This window comes from Patiria miniata, unplaced genomic scaffold, assembly GCF_015706575.1.
Source record: "Patiria miniata isolate m_02_andy unplaced genomic scaffold, ASM1570657v1 HiC_scaffold_7, whole genome shotgun sequence".
NCBI classification, from domain to species: domain Eukaryota; kingdom Metazoa; phylum Echinodermata; class Asteroidea; order Valvatida; family Asterinidae; genus Patiria; species Patiria miniata.
This window is the reverse complement of record NW_024037074.1, coordinates 39643325-39660594: the sequence shown is the minus strand read 5'-3', so window position 1 is coordinate 39660594 and position 17270 is coordinate 39643325. Positions and strand designations below refer to the sequence as shown.

Sequence of the window (17270 nt, the reverse complement as noted above, 5' to 3'; positions counted from 1 at the left end):
ACAGTGATGGCAAGTTTCTGAATCCTGTACCTTTGTAAACTGATTGTTTTTAAAGGTTTTTCTCGTGTAGCAAATGGTCAAGAAGAGGCCAACTCTCCATGAAATTGATTCACTTGTAGTTATACCTATATTTTTTTTTAAATGACGTATATGCATACAGCTGCACGGTTACACATTAACAGGTGCAACTAACTTGACTCTTTTGCATTTCGTCACGGCCCGTAGCCTACTTGATATGCCACACAATATATTCAGCCGACATTGATTTTGTATTATGAAGCAGAATTGTTGCCCGTTTGTCAATGTACTCAGCTGGCAAATACTAAGCAAAACCTGAATCCATTCCCATGGGCTTGCATAAAAAGTATTTGGTGTGCAATCTGGCGGAAAATTAAAAGAGGGGGGGGGGGGGCGCAGTAAAAATATATATCGAGCTGTTTTTGGTTTTCCAAAGCCCGGATCAATGCGCCTCATTAAGTGCTTGTTGAACAAAAGTGAGGTGGAATTTTACTCGAGTTGAACAACTCCGGATAGGCATTTCAACCTGATTTACTGGTCTGGTACAAATTGAAAACATTGGGGTTTTTTTCAGCAAATGTTTTTTGTAGGCCTACTTGATATTACTGTTTTTCCAGTGAGTAAGTTCTTGTTTTAACTTCGTGTCTCTCTTTTACTGTTTTATGGGAGGTATTATTCTAAATATTAGCTGTTTTGATCTAGTGTCTTCCTTTATACATATTTTAAATAATATATTTTTATTGCAAGTCGTTTTTTTATCATGCGGAAGCACTGTACTTTTTAATGTGTTTTCGTTTAACTGTCGGTAGGCATATGTTTTAATTTGGTTGTTTTTTCACGTATTGTTCCTTTGAATTTCTATTTTTAGTGTTTAACCCAGGACCCTCAAGGAAACTGGTGTTGTAACAACTGATGGAGCTGGTAAATAAAAAAAAAGTTCAACTTTCTAGTTTTGCTTGAAAAAAAATTGATTTAATTTCCCGTTCCATTTGTACTGGCCACAGATGCAAGCACGTCATATATATACCGTGGACAAAAGTGCCCATGCAATGTAATTGTATTCAATGCATTGCAATCCTTGAAAATGCACCTTTGTGTCAGATTCAACCTTATTTTCAATTTTTGTTTTGCCATTTCAAGGGTATGTTGGTGCCTTTTTGTCTTTCATGCTAATGCAGATTTCCATATTCATGAGCAAAACCGTGATGTCATTTCAAGCTGAAACCTGTAAAAAAAAATAATTGCCTCGCGCATAATTAATGATAGCTTGCCCGACGAACGCTTGAGGGCGCAATTTATATTCGTCGATGGTCGCACCGGCTGCTTGAAAGATTCGCACATTGTCGCCAATGTCGGTTCATATCAGTAGTTCTTAGAACTATTTCACAAAAGTAAGGAAACAAACCCTCTAAAGAATAAGCCATGAAGTCCAGGTACACAACAATCGACTTGCGGGCCGCAATATCGGAGTTGGGAGTGAGGTGAGATGATCATGCATTGAACTTCAACTTGAAGTTGAACTGAGTTTTCCATGTCTCACAACCATGCACAGGAGTAGTCCGAGACTACGAGTCACGAGTAACTAGGAGGACTCTACGGATCGCTTTTTAACATTTGGAATGGTCGCCCGACCATGTCCAAATGTTAAACAGCGATCCGTAGAGTCCTAGTTACTCGGACTAGCACAGGCATGACAGGAGGATGGATGCTAGAGGCCACAAACACAAGGAAACAAATCCATATTACTGTTACTGGGCTACGGGAAAAGTTCCGTACTCGGACGTCACTTTATCTGCTGCCAAACATATTAATTGTCACCTCACTTTGTCATTTGAACCAAGAGAAATCCAGGAAGCTGTGTAAAGGTGAAAACAATTTACTCAAAATGTGTTTTTAGAGCACATTTTGGATGCATACGTCGTGCAGAACTAACTTGAAGCAGCCAGTCAAAACTGATTGTAGTGGCTGAAAGACAGCGGTACGTTATACACGTGACATCAACAACCATGACGTCGCATGAGCCTGCCAATGATAGTGCAATACGTCATTATGAATATTTATTTTCTCATGAATATTTAGTTTATTTCAATGGATACTTCAAATACGTCCAAAGATTGATTATTGCAACAGCGATCGTGCGCGGCCTAGCGGTTAAGAGTCTCGTGTATCAAGCAAGCATCAGAGGTTCGAATCCCGATGAAGTAACTGACTGATTAATAAATAGAAATTAAGGAAAGGAGAGGGTGAGAGTAGAGGAGGGAAAGTGGAGGAATAACCATAAAAGATGTAACTTTTGGCGCTAGAAAATTAATTGAAAAAAGTGACGTCCGAGTACGGAATTTTTTCCCACAATTCTGTCATTGACCCCAAAGCCCAACATTGCCCAACTAAAACATCAGATTCCACCCTCAAAATGGCCTCCAAATTACTATTTCATTCATTCATTCATTCTTTATTATTTTTACCACATCTCATTTCATTTCATTATGTGACAAGGCATAAATACATACATGTAGTTTTGGGTATTATAAAGTTCGAGCTTGTTTTACAAAATATATTTATACACTTTGGGCGCATTATTTTCTAATTAGAGATGGTGGAAGGGGATCCCCAAAAAGCGGAGCTTGTCGAGTAGAGATCCCCTTTAACTTGGATTAATACAAACATTTAATGAAAAACAAATGAAAAACAATTGAACGTTTAAATTTTAAATTGTACATAACACACAGAAAAACATAATATTGCTGATCAGAAAAAAAGAAATACAGAGTAGTAACCCAGTAAGAAGATTAATCTGAGCTATTATAATTTGATAGTAAATTCGATTTAAGTTTGGATTTAAATAGTGGAAGGCTACAAGTGCCCTGGAGTGATTTATGTAAGGACTTCCAGTACTTAGGGCCTTCATGCCTAATTGTCTTATTAAACAGTTGTTCTTGCAAATGAAAAGTGAAATTCTCTATGTTGTCGGGTAAAATGGTGATGTATAGTTTCGTTTCTGCAGAACATTTGTGCAATGGGATTTGGAAGTAAATTATTATTCAAACGATGCAATTGCATGAAGGCTCCAAGCTGAAGTGGATAAATGTCATTGACCTTGAGTGTTTTATGTTTACAGAAAAGAGGATTAGAATGTTCAAGTCTGTCGACATTAATAACTCTCAATGCCCGTTTTTGTAGGTTAAGAATTCTATTCACATAACTAGCTGCAGAATTCCCCCATGCTAGGATACCATAGTTCAAATAAGGCAAAATCAATGTATTATACAGCATAAACAGTACTTCCTGTGGGAAAAAGGCTTTGGGCTTACTAATGACACCTATATTTCTAGAGATAATAGAACAAATGTTGTTAACTTGAATTTTCCAAGAGAGAGTAGGATCAATATATAATCCCAAAAATTTTACACAATCAGAATAGGGCAATTTTATGTTATCGATATATATATCAGGTAAAAGGGACCATGTTTTAGCGGAAAATAGCATGCAGTTTGTTTTCTTGATATTAAGGGATAATTTGTTTGCTTTAAACCATTCAGAAATTTTAAGTAATTCTTGGTTAACTAAATCAGCAAGTACATCAATGTTGTTATGACTAAGAAATAAATTACTGTCATCAGCAAACATAATGAAGGAAAACAGATCTGATGATTTGTTAAAATCATTTATATAAATAGAGAACAGTAAAGGTCCAAGTATTGATCCTTGAGGAACTCCATGGGATATTTGTTTAAGAGAGGACTGGTGACTCTCTAAGGACACAAATTGTTGACGATTAGAAAGGTAATTCTTAAACCACTCCAGAGGAATGCCTCTAATCCCATAATAGTCAAGCTTTGTTAAAAGAATGTCATGATTAATGGTGTCAAAGGCCTTAGAGAGGTCTAAGAAAATTCCAAGCGTACTTTTAGATGAATCAATTTTGCCAGCTAGTGATGAATTGATTGAAGTCAGCATTAGGAGGTTTGTAAACCACACCAACAATCAGATTCTTACATTGACGAGGGGTGATGATTTCAACAAAGATACATTCCAACGAGTCGTTACCCAGATCATTTAAATCAGACCTCCGAATATATTGAAGACTCGATAATAAGTACATTGCTACACCTCCTCCCTTTTTTCCCTCCCTATTTCTGGTCTCCAGAATGTATCCAGGCATATTCAAATTAAGATTACAGTTGGTATTCAGCCAGGTTTCACTCGGATAAGTTGCTACTTAATGAGTGCAAACATGTTTTCATATTATCAATATTTTTGTTCAGACTTCTAATGTTGAAATGTAAGAGGGAGAAATAATTAGGAGAATCATGGTTGAAAAAATCAACAAACTTTTCATGAGAGTAATAACTTTTCATGAGAGTAATAATACGCCACCTGAGGTACAAGTAGACATCGATGATTAAGATGCTTGTGCTGAAGTTTACTTACGATCCGGATAAAAGGTGAAATTTCCTGTTCAATTCCAAGAGCTTCCCTCTCAATTGTGAACACGTTAAATTTCCGATTCGTGTTCATGTTTGAACAAGGCTATGTGGTCTTCATGCCCAGCGTACATTCGATGGTCCCCGCATCCCGAGCGCGATTCTGTTACTGAGCCTGATGCATCGATTATGAGAATGAGTAGAACGATAATAGGGAGTCGGGAATTAGGGCAGCTTTCATGGGTGGAAACCAGTTCAAGCTAGTTCCCGACTCCCTACCGTTGGAATAGGAGGCGAGGAAAGTAATTGATAGGTGCAAACAGTTCTTCCCTCCATGCTCCAGATTTGGAGACCCCACATTGCAGCAAGTTCGATATTTTAACTACCCATCAAAATATCAAGAGTAATGCTTCAGTTTTCTTTGTCGTTTTGTTCTTTCCACACAGACTAATGGGTCTGCGAGTTATCAACATATACGACATCAACAACAAGACATACCTCATCAAATTACAGGGGTAAGCTGAACAAGATTTGCCTTAACAGTTCGCGCCAAGATTATTTTGAAATGACTTGACCCTGGCGCATGATTGTTTTTCAGGAATCTCGATGCCCGACGGGTTCAGGCCATTATCTGCTGGTAACACACCTTGATATTTCTGGCCGCGCTTGCTGCAGGCGGGTCACAGACAGATACTTCCGGCCTCGCTCGTTGCATGTTTATCTGTATTTTGGTGCCTTTTTTAATTTTATGCTAATGCAAATTTCCATATTCATGAGGAAAAGTGTGATGTGGTTTCAGGCACAAACCTCAATGTTACAGCTATTTCAGCAGCAAAAGTTGGCAGAAGTTTGGATATTTTGTTGACGTGGCTATTCTTTTCTTTGGTGATTCGTTGTGCTGTCAGTTCATGGCAGCCATTGAGCAAATTTTTCTCACAAATCTTTTCAGTGAGCAAATTTTGGGTTCACAATTTGAACAGAAAACCCCTAATCCAAGCAATGTCTTCCTGAAGTGACATTACATCAACAGCGCCCTCAGTTGTCCAGAAAAGCATGGACAATTTGACATGTTTAAAGAATGCACTTTACAAAAATATTCACCAAAAGGGGATGTCAAAATATTTTTGTAGAAAATGGACAAAATGTATTCCTAAGAAAAATTCACTTCATGGACACTTTAAAGTGGTTTCATTAACTAATGAACCAAATCAGCAAAACAGTTGTTATTTTTCTTGTGAGCAAAGTAATCAACCTTTAACTTCCATGGTTGTTGGCAGATCAAAGTTAGGTACACAGAAATCTAAACCACAACTTGATCAGTTACTCCTTCAAGAAGTAGGCATGGCTGTGAAGCTACATTCTCATTTATAATGTTAGACAAAGTGTCCTCTCGTTTGCCATCCAATCAGCACTGACAAGAAAGAAATGCTTCTGATCGAGTCCGGCATCCGCATCAACAGCACGGACTTTGACTGGCCCAAGTCCAACATGCCGTCCAACTTCAGTATGAAGCTTCGCAAGCACTTGAAGAGCCGACGGCTGAACCAGCTGCATCAGCTGGGCATGGACCGCGTCGTGGACATGCAGTTTGGTTCGGATGAGGCTGCGTATCATCTCATTGTTGAGCTATATGACAGGGTATGTCCGACAAATGGTTTTGTTTGGTTTGGTTCCGGGTCGGGGTCTGAGTTAGGTTCAGGGTCTGGTTCTAGGTCAGGGTCTGGGTCAGGGTCTGGATTAGGGTCTGAGTCAGGGTCTGGTTCTAGGTCAGGGTCTGAGTAAGGGTCTGGTTCTGGGTCAATGTCTTGGTCAGTCCTGGGTCAGGGCCTGGTTCTGGTTCAGGGTCTGGGCCAGGTTCTGAGTCAGGGTCTGGTTCTGGGTCAGGGTCTGGTTCTGGGTCAGGGTCTGATTCTAGATCTGGGTCTGGTCCAGGTCCAGGTCCGAGCTAGATTTGGGTTGGGGTCGGGTCTAAGTCAGGTCTGGGTCAGGTAGGGTCTGGATCTGTTGTTTTTTCTCCCAAACTCTTGATGCATCTTACGTCAAGAAGAACAGGACATAAATCACAGTTAAAAGGGCCATTAGTTTAATAAATTTAGCAGTGTTACCCAGATTATTAGTATATTTACCATCACTTTAAATCCCCAAAGCCCTTTTGAAAAGCCCTTTTGAAAAGATGGGCCATTCATGTGTCCAGCACATGTTTATTAAGAGAATATTTGGGTATGAGGAATTGGTACCTAATTTCATGTCACATTTTAGGAAAGAATGCAAAATTAAACGAGTGGTGTTAACTAGAGGTTGGACCCCAAGGTACCCAGTAATACCTTGACAAACTTTGAGATACTGCCTGCTTATCTTTATTTTTTGGTGTGCCCTGTTGTTGGCGTTTTTAAATGGTGTTTTTTGGAAACCTCCTGAAGCCAAAATCCTCCAGTAGGCAACAAATAACACATTATCGATATTTGATCTCTCGGGGATTTTTATGCCCATGTAAACTCAAAGTGACTGCGATTGACCTTTCTCTATCCTGAAAAAATCTCCAAACTCTCCCTGGTGGAATTTTGAGACTTGGGAGGGTTAAAACAACCCCCTGGCCCCTTCCCAAGTTGCTTTCGATGTTCTCTGGATGACATTTGTTTCTGTGCACCTCATCTTCTAGGGCAACATCTTCTTGACAGACTCGGAGTACACCATCTTGAATCTTCTCAGGACGCGGACAGACAGCGAAGATGTCCGGTTTGCTGTCAGGGAAACCTACCCAGTAGAAGCTGCCAAGAAGCCAGAGCCACTCCCAGAACCAAACAGGTTAATTTTTCTGTCTTGTTTCTCATGGGGGCGGAGGGAGGTGGGCTATAAAGGGTGAATCTTAGCTGTTTTCAGAATGTTTTGTGGCCATGTTTTGGAGGGTGAAACCTCAAGTTCATCATTCAGCATCATTGAGAAACTTACAGCAGCATGCGATTCATAATAGTTTTCCTGTTAATTTGTCCAAACTCTTTATATTTAGTATAGGAATTGGTCTCTAAAAAGCTTTGGTTTTTGTTTTTTCTGCTGCTTTCTTTCAGGCTTCAGGAAATGTTGGCAACAGCCAAGCCCGGGGACCCTATTCGGAAAATCCTCAATCCTCACTTTGGTAAGTTCGGTCAAAGGATTGACGAAGACAGAGTGTTTGGAATGCAAACCACCAATAAACAGCTGTCGTATTCTGGATATAAACATCCATTATTTACTTGGTGTTTTCACGAAGTGACAAAAACCTCAATATCATGCAAAAAGGTCATTCCGAGATAATCGCCTTTGAAGTTGATCATTTTTTCAAAACACCTTTTCGACTAGTTTTTAGTTATGGATTTAAGAAATTCTTGCATTGTCAAGTAACGTATGCTTTGTTCTTTGCTAATTTAAATTTGTTAATTAGGAGTCTCTCTTAATTAAACTGTAATTCATTAATAAAGATCAATAAAAGTTTTTTTCACTTCGTGAAAACAGCAAAACACAGAGGCCTCACTATTTTGTCCCATTGAGTTGTACACACTTTTTGTCACTTCATGAAAACATAAAACGTTCTACGAAATTGTTACATTTGCGCGTCTGACGTCACTGCAGCGCGCGTGCGTCTGTTGTTTATTGACTTCGTTCACGGCGTGCGCGTCGAATCCCGTCCAATCCCATCCTAACGTGTGTGTAGAGAAATGCTTTATTCCTCTGGCCCTGCTAACGAGTTAAGTTTGTGTCACTTCGTGAAAACAGAAAACACGGATTTTAGGCATTTTGTCAAATGTTTGTGTACGATAAATACAAAAGTAAACAATATTTCGCTTTGAAACTCGGCCAAATTCTTTCTTTTGTCAAATGCAATAAATTGATAGGCAAAACTTAAAATCGAGGTTTTTGTCACTTCGTGAAAACATTGACGTGTATACCAGTAGCGTTTCAAATTTCTGTTTTCCTCCTGTACTTTTCGGCCTGAATTGTATTGTATAAATACAAATTAATGTCCGTTCTTGATTTGATTGTTTCCCCTCAGTGTTTGGACCTGCCGTGATCGAGCATTGCTTGTTGAGACAGGGCTTCCCATCCAGTGTCAAACTTGAGAAAGAGTTTAGCTCAAAAACAGGTACAAATATAGGCCAAATTCGGGCAAGGACCATTAGTCGACTAGTGGTTGATTTGTGACGTACCTTACGCCTGCGCACTGGTAGCAACGTGCAAACGTCTCTAGTCAAACGCTGGTCAAAATGTCATCGCAAAACTTCTGGGTCCTGGCTCTCTGCTAGCGTTATGAATGCGCGCGGCTATTGGTTACCAGCGAAGCAACCAACCCCAGTAGGCTGGTTCCAAATAGTCGACTAGCGTAGTCAACCATCGTCGACTAGACAGAGTTTGGGCAAACGTTAGTTAACCATTGGTCAACTATAGTCCTTGCGTGAACTTTGCCATAGACTACTTACTTTTAGTTCTTTACGTCATGTTTCAGCTGAAGCCGCATGCTCAATGTGACGCAAACAATGGAAAAAGGACCGGTGTGTTTTCCTGCCACCAACATCTCAAAAGTCTCCTATTCAAATGAACTGTAACAACAGAATTCTTTGTCATTATTCTTCTCTTGCTACTTGTGCCCCGACTTCTAAATTTTGATTTTTGATTGACTTGTGATTTAATCGCTCACAGCTTTGCCTTTGAATGTTTTCAACAAAATCTTGTTGGATTTATGACCCTTGTTTTGATTTTGACAAACCATTTACCCCTCTGTCCTTTTCCTGCTTGTGATTGGTTACAGATATCCCGAGGCTGTTATTGGCCCTGACAGAGGCGCAAGAATTAATGGAACAGTCAGGCCACTCACAGAATAAGGTATGAATCTCTACTTTGGATAGCATTTGATGATGTTAAGTAATGCAGTGACTGACTTTTAAAAAGTTTGGCATGCTAGTATAAACTTTCATTTTATGCAAATTTTCAGCTCAGATCATTAGTATTCTTTCTGCAAATGAGGACATTTAAAGGTATAGTCCATCATTTGTTTTTTTGGCATTTTATTCGTTTGAAGCAACAAACATTCTCAAAATCTAAAGATTGGTGATAAACAACTAAAGCTGATGAACTTTTTTTTCGAGAAAAACAACATTCTACGGTCTCAATTTCAAATCAAAAGTTGCTGAATCATGTTTTGAATTGGGCCTGAATTCAGCGTCCAAGACACGTTCGCACTGAGCCGAATGTAGATACGCTATGTCGCGCACTGATCCGACGAATTATAGAGGGCGCAGGTGTGTGTGTGTCGTGTCAACGCTTGCGCACGCTTCACTGTATAAAAAAAACGAACTCTTAACGGAAATTTCCAACAGTGCGTCTTAAGACGCACCATTGGAAAGGCCCTCTTTTCTTGATTTCTTCAAAATGACAGCATGCCAGAAAGAATAATATCACAGGGAGTTTAGTCCCCTTACTATCTTTCAACCAAGTATGTTTTTCAACAATAATTACGTCAGTCACTTTTTGGATAGCTGCAAATGATGGACTGTAACTGTAACTGTGTTGTATCAATGAAAAACAAGAGAGTGTTTGGTACCCCATTTCCAAAATTTGACATTTTGCGCTAATACTTCATTTGATTTTTTGCAAGTCTCAGAGGGGCAGCCTATAATCTTCTTCCCACCTGACTCACTGACTGGCTGACTGTCACTAGGGAATTAGGCTTGCATAAGTCTCACGTTGGCCAAAAGAATGATTTAGCTGGTCCCTAAAGAGCCAGCCTACAGTCCTCTTTGCACCTATCTGACTGACTGACTGACTCCCCCATGCACTAGTGAATTAGACTTGCTGAGTCGCTTTCACTTGTGTATTAGACTTTGATAAGCCTCACTTTTGCCCAAAAAATAACTCAGATGACTGCCTAGAATCCTTAGACCAAATATGGTTTGGAATCATAGAGCTATATTGAATTACTAGAGCACTAACTCATGTACAAAGTGATGCCTGCTTGGCGCATCCATGTTTCTACACAAACCTATGGAGAAATAGAAATTTCGCACGTATTTTTACGTCTATTTGCATGCCTGCGTTTGTATTCCATACCGGTGCGTCATCCAAGCTGATATGCCCAAAACCGAAATGCACGATCAGCAAATGAGCGCGTTATTTTGCTCTATGCAAACAGTGCAATACGTGCGCGTCCCTCTGCTGCATATGCTTTTCGCCGTGATGTTTTTGAACCGTCATGACGCGCTTAAGTTGTTTGCGTATCTTCTACTTGCGCGTTGCATTTGGAGTACACTTTTAAAATTCAATCCATCTATTTTGATTGTGTTCTACAAACACGCACATAAATTCAAAATGTCTACGCCCAGAGCGGCTTCAAAGCTTCTCCGCGCGCAAGAATGAAGAGTTAGCGCTCTAGCAATTTAATATAGCTCTGTGTGACTGACTAACTCCCCCACACACTAGTGAATTAGACTTGTTTTAGCCTCACATTGGCCCAAAAATTTAACACAGACTAAATTAATTCAAATGAGAATCCTTGGACCAAAATTGGTTTGGAATCACCTGAACTAGCCTTGCCCGGTCACATTAATAAATTAGTGTCAAAACATCCGAAAGACATCTTTCTACAAACTCTTAAAGGCTCAGCATGTAACAAAAATCACGTGGCAATGTTCCAGAAAAAAATGTATGGGGGAAAGATGCCCTATCTCACACCAACCCCCACCTTTGTTCCTTTTAGTGTTAATGATGTCTGTTGTTATTCCAATCAGGGTTACGTGATACAGAAGAGAGAGAAAAAGCCAACGGCTGTTGAGGGTTGCGATGACACAGAGCTCCTGACGTAAGCTAACCACTAACCACTAGCAAGCTGTAAAACTTGATCAACCAACTACGATGTTTGCTATTGCCTTTAGAATGCCTCGGTGAAAGGCAAAGTCAATATCCTCGTGTGCCCGTTAGAAGGGCATAGCGTGTTATGACCAAAATGTTCCCAGCAAAAGGGCATATGCAGAAAACTGCCTCCATTTTAATAGCCTTGGTCAATGCTCTCGTCGTTATTCGTCCCGTATGCGGTCAATCGTCGGCATATATCCTCACGCGCTATGTACATGCATGTAAAAATACAGCACGAACAGCGACCTCATGCGGCCACTATGTTTTTATGCAAATCAGTTGGGGACGATCGAGAGCCTTGGGCTGATGTTTTTCTTTACTTTGCGCTAGATTTCAAGCGCACGACCTCGTATGCGAATACAGGTAATGTAGGCGGGGCTAATATGTGGAGTGTCCAATCACACCTTGGTAAATCCGGACGTCATCAAATTATTTGCAGCTATTCCGCCTTTTGCGGACGTGACAGGAACCACAGTTTTTGTGCATTGGTGCCGTGTGCAGAGACACACAATGTGTACGTGTATGGATTATGTACGGTGCCACGTTTCACTATGCAAGTTTCCACACAACGATCGACCAATAAGAAAACGACATTTAAGGTCAGCTAAGGCTATTAACATAATGAGCACCACCCCCAAAACCTCACATGGACGATTGAACCAAGGCGCTAGATCGGGTCCAACTGATTTGCATAAAAATAGTGGCCGCGTGAGGTCGCTGTTCGCACTGTATTTTTAATGCACTGCATGCATAGACATATGACTGCATGCATAGCGCTAGCGAAGATATCGTTTACCGCGCTATGGCCGGATGAATAACAACTAGCGCCTTGACCAAGGCTACCATTTTAATGAAATTTAAACATTATCCCCATAAATTTAAACAAGTTGATCCAACCCTTATGATTCATACGTGTGACAAATTTCAAATTCGTATTATTTATATTACGTGTGGGGGAGCATTGGATTCATAATACGCGCGGGGGAACAATGGGACCTTTCAATGCAATTTTCTTTAAAATGATTTTTGCGTCAGAACGTTCATATGCCCTTCTGCCGGGCACCCGACAATATTACAATGAAACTGTCCTGCGTGTCAATGCATGGGTCATTCTATACATTTGGGGTCCACTTTTTCCCTGTCCCTGTTACATCTGACATCTATGATTTTATAATTCTGATGCACTCCTTAATGCAGTCATCCTCCAAGAGTCATTTTGAATAACAAACTACCTACACAACAAATGAAAGATTGTTTGAAGTCATTCTTAATGATTCTTGAAAGGCAAACTATAACGTACCAAGGTACCTAACAGGGACATGAAACATGTCGGGGTACTTGTGCAGAGTCCAAAGAACACTGTAGAGCCCATTTTTGTTTGTCGCAGGTACACGGAGTATCATCCCTTCTTGTATGAGCAGCACAAGTCCAGCCCGCACATCGAACTGGACTCCTTCAACAAGGTGAACCATCCTGACATTTAAGTTATCATAAAAAACCCTAATAGTTCCCCAGGACTACCCTGCTGAATCCAACAGAGTCTGACGGTTACTCATAAGTTTCCTGCTCAATCCAACACAGCCCAACACATCCCTACGTGCCAAGTTGCTGGGTACCTGCCAATATGAAGTGACATTCCTGCGCAATCCAACAGATTCCAACTGTGCCTTGAATCCAACAGCAGGTTACTCAATCCAACTGTCCATATTGGTTACCTGCTGAATCCAACAAAGTCCAACTAATTGGCATTATTTTAATACCAGCACCCAACAGAATCCGACTATGAATGTTTTCAGTTGCCTGCTGAATCCAAAAGATTTCAAGAGGAATATATACAAGGGGTTTACTGCTCAATCCAGCAGGATCTGACGGAAATGTAAAATAGTTGGATCCTGTTGCAATGAGCAGGTTTTGGGTGGGTTTTTTTTTTATGCCCCTCCGGTGAAGCCGAAGGGGCATACTGTTTCCGCCTTGTCCGTCCGTGTGTGTGTGGGTGCGTGTGTGCGTGTGCATTTGGTTCCACAGCGATATCTGGATTGTACGTCCGTGAATACCTTGATACAATGAAGGTAGCTTGCTAGTATAACTTACAGAAAATGAATAAGTTTGGACCCCATAAGACAAAGGCCAGGATTAAAACAATAGGATTTTATTTGATTTGATTTATTTTTTTTTTTTTCTCACTCACTAAAATATTAGGGGGCCTGTACACTGTTTATACATGCTTTTTGTATAATCAATGTGGCTTCTCCACCCTTTTTTCTTGGACAGTCATATTTTTAATTGAAACAACAGAAAAAGTTTTCTCAACAAACACATGTACATGTAACACTAAAACTAAAGACTTGCACCGTAGTACATGTACATGAACATGTTATGCAGCTCCCTGGGTTGTTCTTAGGATTTTGAGTCACTTTCGGACCCCATAGGCCAACTGTTCTCATTATTAAAAACCAAAGAAATGATGTCACATGATGATGATAACTCAAGCTTATTCAAATAACCATGTTTTCTTTTGATTATTTGAAAATTCTTATTTCCATGTAGGCCTTGTAAATGCTCAAAGTCAAAGAATTATGCTCAAAGGATTTGCCTTTGAGAAATGTCTTGCTTAAGACTGAAAATATCCAGTCAGTTTGCTTAAATCACTTACAGTGACTTCTCAACAGAAAAGCAAAAAACAAAAATTCCTTATGGGATCATAGGCATCAATACATTACATATAACAATAACGATGTCAATGAACGTTCCATGTGACCCAGGTAAGTTGATGTTAATAGAGTGGTGTTATGTCATGGAAATAGGCATGGTTGTGGAGCATTTGTGTTTTTGAACACTACTTTTCTTGTCTTGTCATGCATGCTTTAGGCAAGCCTTTATTTGCACTTTACACAACGTTCTACACAATGTTGTTATCGGATCAAATTATGAAACGTCTTCTACAACTTCATTTGAAGTTCACTAAAGAAACAGCATGACATAGTGCGAATAAAGTTAAATTGGCTTGAAAGTGCAAATAGTCTATCATTGAAATATTTACTTATCACTAATATCTAGACAGTAAAATGTTTGAAAATGCAGTACACATCAGAGAATTTTCCTTTCAATATTGGAAATAGACATACATGTCATTAGAAAGTTGTTTGTTAAACAAAATGCTGAATTTTTTTGATTTTTTTTTTTCTTGTGTGGGGCTACGTAAAACTACCACAAAGAATTAATATAGAAAAACTTTCCATATTAAAGTAAAAGTCACATTGTCAACAGCCAGAAAACCACCATCTTATTACATAGATGCAAAGTTACATTTTAAAAAAATTCTCTGTTCAAGAATATTAATTAATTTCTCGTCTAAAACTCAAGCTGACTTGATATTTACAAGACACCAAATGCAATAACGTATTTCACATACATATTGTTTTAAATGTGCAGGCAATTTTCACAAATTCAAATTCATTTTTTTAAAGAAAAGTTAGCATTATTGCTGAGCGTTGCGTACCCCATGCTCTTCAATTGAATTCCTTTTTTTATTTCTTCACACAAATTTTCTAATTGAGTGTTATGTTTTAACGGAACATCCTATTGTCCTCCTATTTTGGACGTGTGCAAATCTCTGGAAGAAAAGGCTTTCATTTTGCGCACAATTCAACCTGCCCGGCAAGAGTTGAAAGATCGTCAGGACACAAATAATTTGAATTTTGTAAAGAAATAACTGCATAACCAAACATCCAGGGATTGTTTTTGTTCAATGTCTCATCAAAAAAATATCGGGGTGAAACTTAAAATAGCACAGGGAATGCAACTTGAAACTTCAAAGACACTTTACTTTTTTCACAATTACAACATAAGTGCAGAATATATTATATAAGTTGAAAATATTTATCATATATTTTCTATTCTAATACCAACTCATACTTCTACACCAACTTATATATTATACTGTGTGCACTAATATAGTGCAAGATCACTTTTCAAAATGTACATAACCTTTTCAGGCATTCAAAAACATCATTCTTTTATTTTCTAAAAATTAATTACTAAGGCACTATACTTTGTCACTATTACAATACGCGATCAGATGCCCTCCCTTTATTTTAGTAACATCAATACACAGGCATTTTATGGTGAAGGCTTCAATATCGGCAATTTCTGGAGCCTTTCTGAATACTCAAATCTTGAATGTAAAGTTAATCCCAAACCTACGAAAGCCCATTAGCGCCACTGCAAGTATATATGTTACAGATTATGTAATTCGTTATTACGGATTATTAATTCGTTATTACGGATTATTAATTCGTTATTACGGATTATTTAATTCGTTATTCTCAGACAACGCACAAAACCACGCATTGAAACAATGACTTGACTTTTTGGCATAGTTTTTGAGCCGCTATTTTATTTCTCCATGGTCAATATTTGACTTGATTAAATGGCAGTGAATACCTTGATAAACTATAACGGAACAATAAAAAATATCTTTCGATTTACTTAAAGTTATTTGCCTAAACATTTTGGCACGCTTGCCATAAAACGGGGCACGCTTGTCCCTCCTTGCCATGCTTGGCATCACTGGGCCCAAAACCTTGGCACGCTTGCCAACCATTCACTAGCCCCACCAGAACAAGTGGGTGCTAGCCAAAGTGTTTTTTAGTTTTGTCACGTGACTTGAATATATGCAAAAATTACTTAATAAATTGGAAAAGCACCCCGATTTGGTCCACCGCTCGTAGCTACGGTTGGCATGCCCCATCAGTACAAATGGGTGCTTGGCGTACTTTTTTACAAAGACTAAACACAACCTGTTAAATGTTTAACGTCCAAATTCCAAGTCTTACTTCAGAACTAAATACCCAACTTGTTTATTTAGTTTGAATTGAGGCACTGCCCGTCGCTCCCAGGACCTTACTGCCATTTATATATTCGTAAAATATGGCGGTTGAAGGGGAGGAGGTGGGTTTATTTTTGATGTAGCGGTCTCAAAAAGCTACGCCGAACTGGCCTTTCTTGCCCCAAATGCACTTAGCGCGTCAATGCGCGCACGTGAACTTATTACATTTGTATCAACTCTGCAAAAAGCATCCATCCTTGTGCCAAGAACACCGTTTTTGGCTTCATGCCATCAAGGGGCGGCAAACTGCAATTGGGCCAATCGATATGTTTACTTTTCCTACACCACAGCAACCATCAGCTGATAAAAGAAAGTGTAGGACTCAACTGTGCATTTGTGGAGAATAATGTATTTTATCTTTCAGTGATAAAATGAATTATTACAGATTATTAATTCGTTATAACGGATTACTAATTCGTTATTACGGATTATTTAATTTGTTATTACGGATTATTAATTCGTTATTACGGATTGTTTAATTCGTTATTACGGATTATTAATTCGTTATTACGGATTATTTAATTCGTTATTACGGATTATTAATTCGTTATTACGGATTATTAATTCGTTATTACGGATTGTTTAATTCGTTATTACGGATTATTAATTCGTTATTACGGATTATTTAATTCGTTATTACGGATTATTTAATTCGTTATTACGGATTATTAATTCGTTTTTACGAATTAAGTCTGATGTTTTCACACGTGGAGAGCACGTGACCAGGGGCCTATGTATATAACGTCGCTAGGCGGCGCTATCTTTGCATACAACATTTGCACTCCTCAGTGTGCCATACATGCTGAGTAATGACTCAGAACGTATGAGTAATTCGTAATAACGAATTAATAATCCATAATAACAAATTAATAATCCGTAATAACGAATTAAATAATTTGTAATACTGAATTAAATAATCTGTTATAACGAATTAATAATCCGTAATAACGAATTAATAATCTGTTATAACGAATTAATAATCCGTAATAACACATTAATAATCCGTAATAACGAATTAAATAATCCGTTATAACGAATTAGTAATCCGTAATAATGAATTA

At 38.8% G+C, this 17270-nt stretch overlaps 1 protein-coding gene across 1 annotated transcript in view; it reads left to right on the top strand.

Moving 5' to 3' along the window:
* Window positions 1-1308: 1308 nt before the first annotated feature.
* Window positions 1309-17270, top strand: part of LOC119745387 (nuclear export mediator factor Nemf-like) — a 55936-nt gene continuing 39974 nt past the window's right edge. The window contains exons 1-9 of the mRNA XM_038221707.1: window positions 1309-1499; window positions 4889-4957; window positions 5852-6080; window positions 7102-7247; window positions 7508-7575; window positions 8470-8559; window positions 9223-9296; window positions 11198-11268; window positions 12709-12784. Of these exons, the coding sequence (XP_038077635.1) occupies window positions 1441-1499; window positions 4889-4957; window positions 5852-6080; window positions 7102-7247; window positions 7508-7575; window positions 8470-8559; window positions 9223-9296; window positions 11198-11268; window positions 12709-12784 (882 nt within the window). The 5' untranslated portion in view covers window positions 1309-1440. The remainder of the gene's footprint in view (window positions 1500-4888; window positions 4958-5851; window positions 6081-7101; window positions 7248-7507; window positions 7576-8469; window positions 8560-9222; window positions 9297-11197; window positions 11269-12708; window positions 12785-17270) is intronic.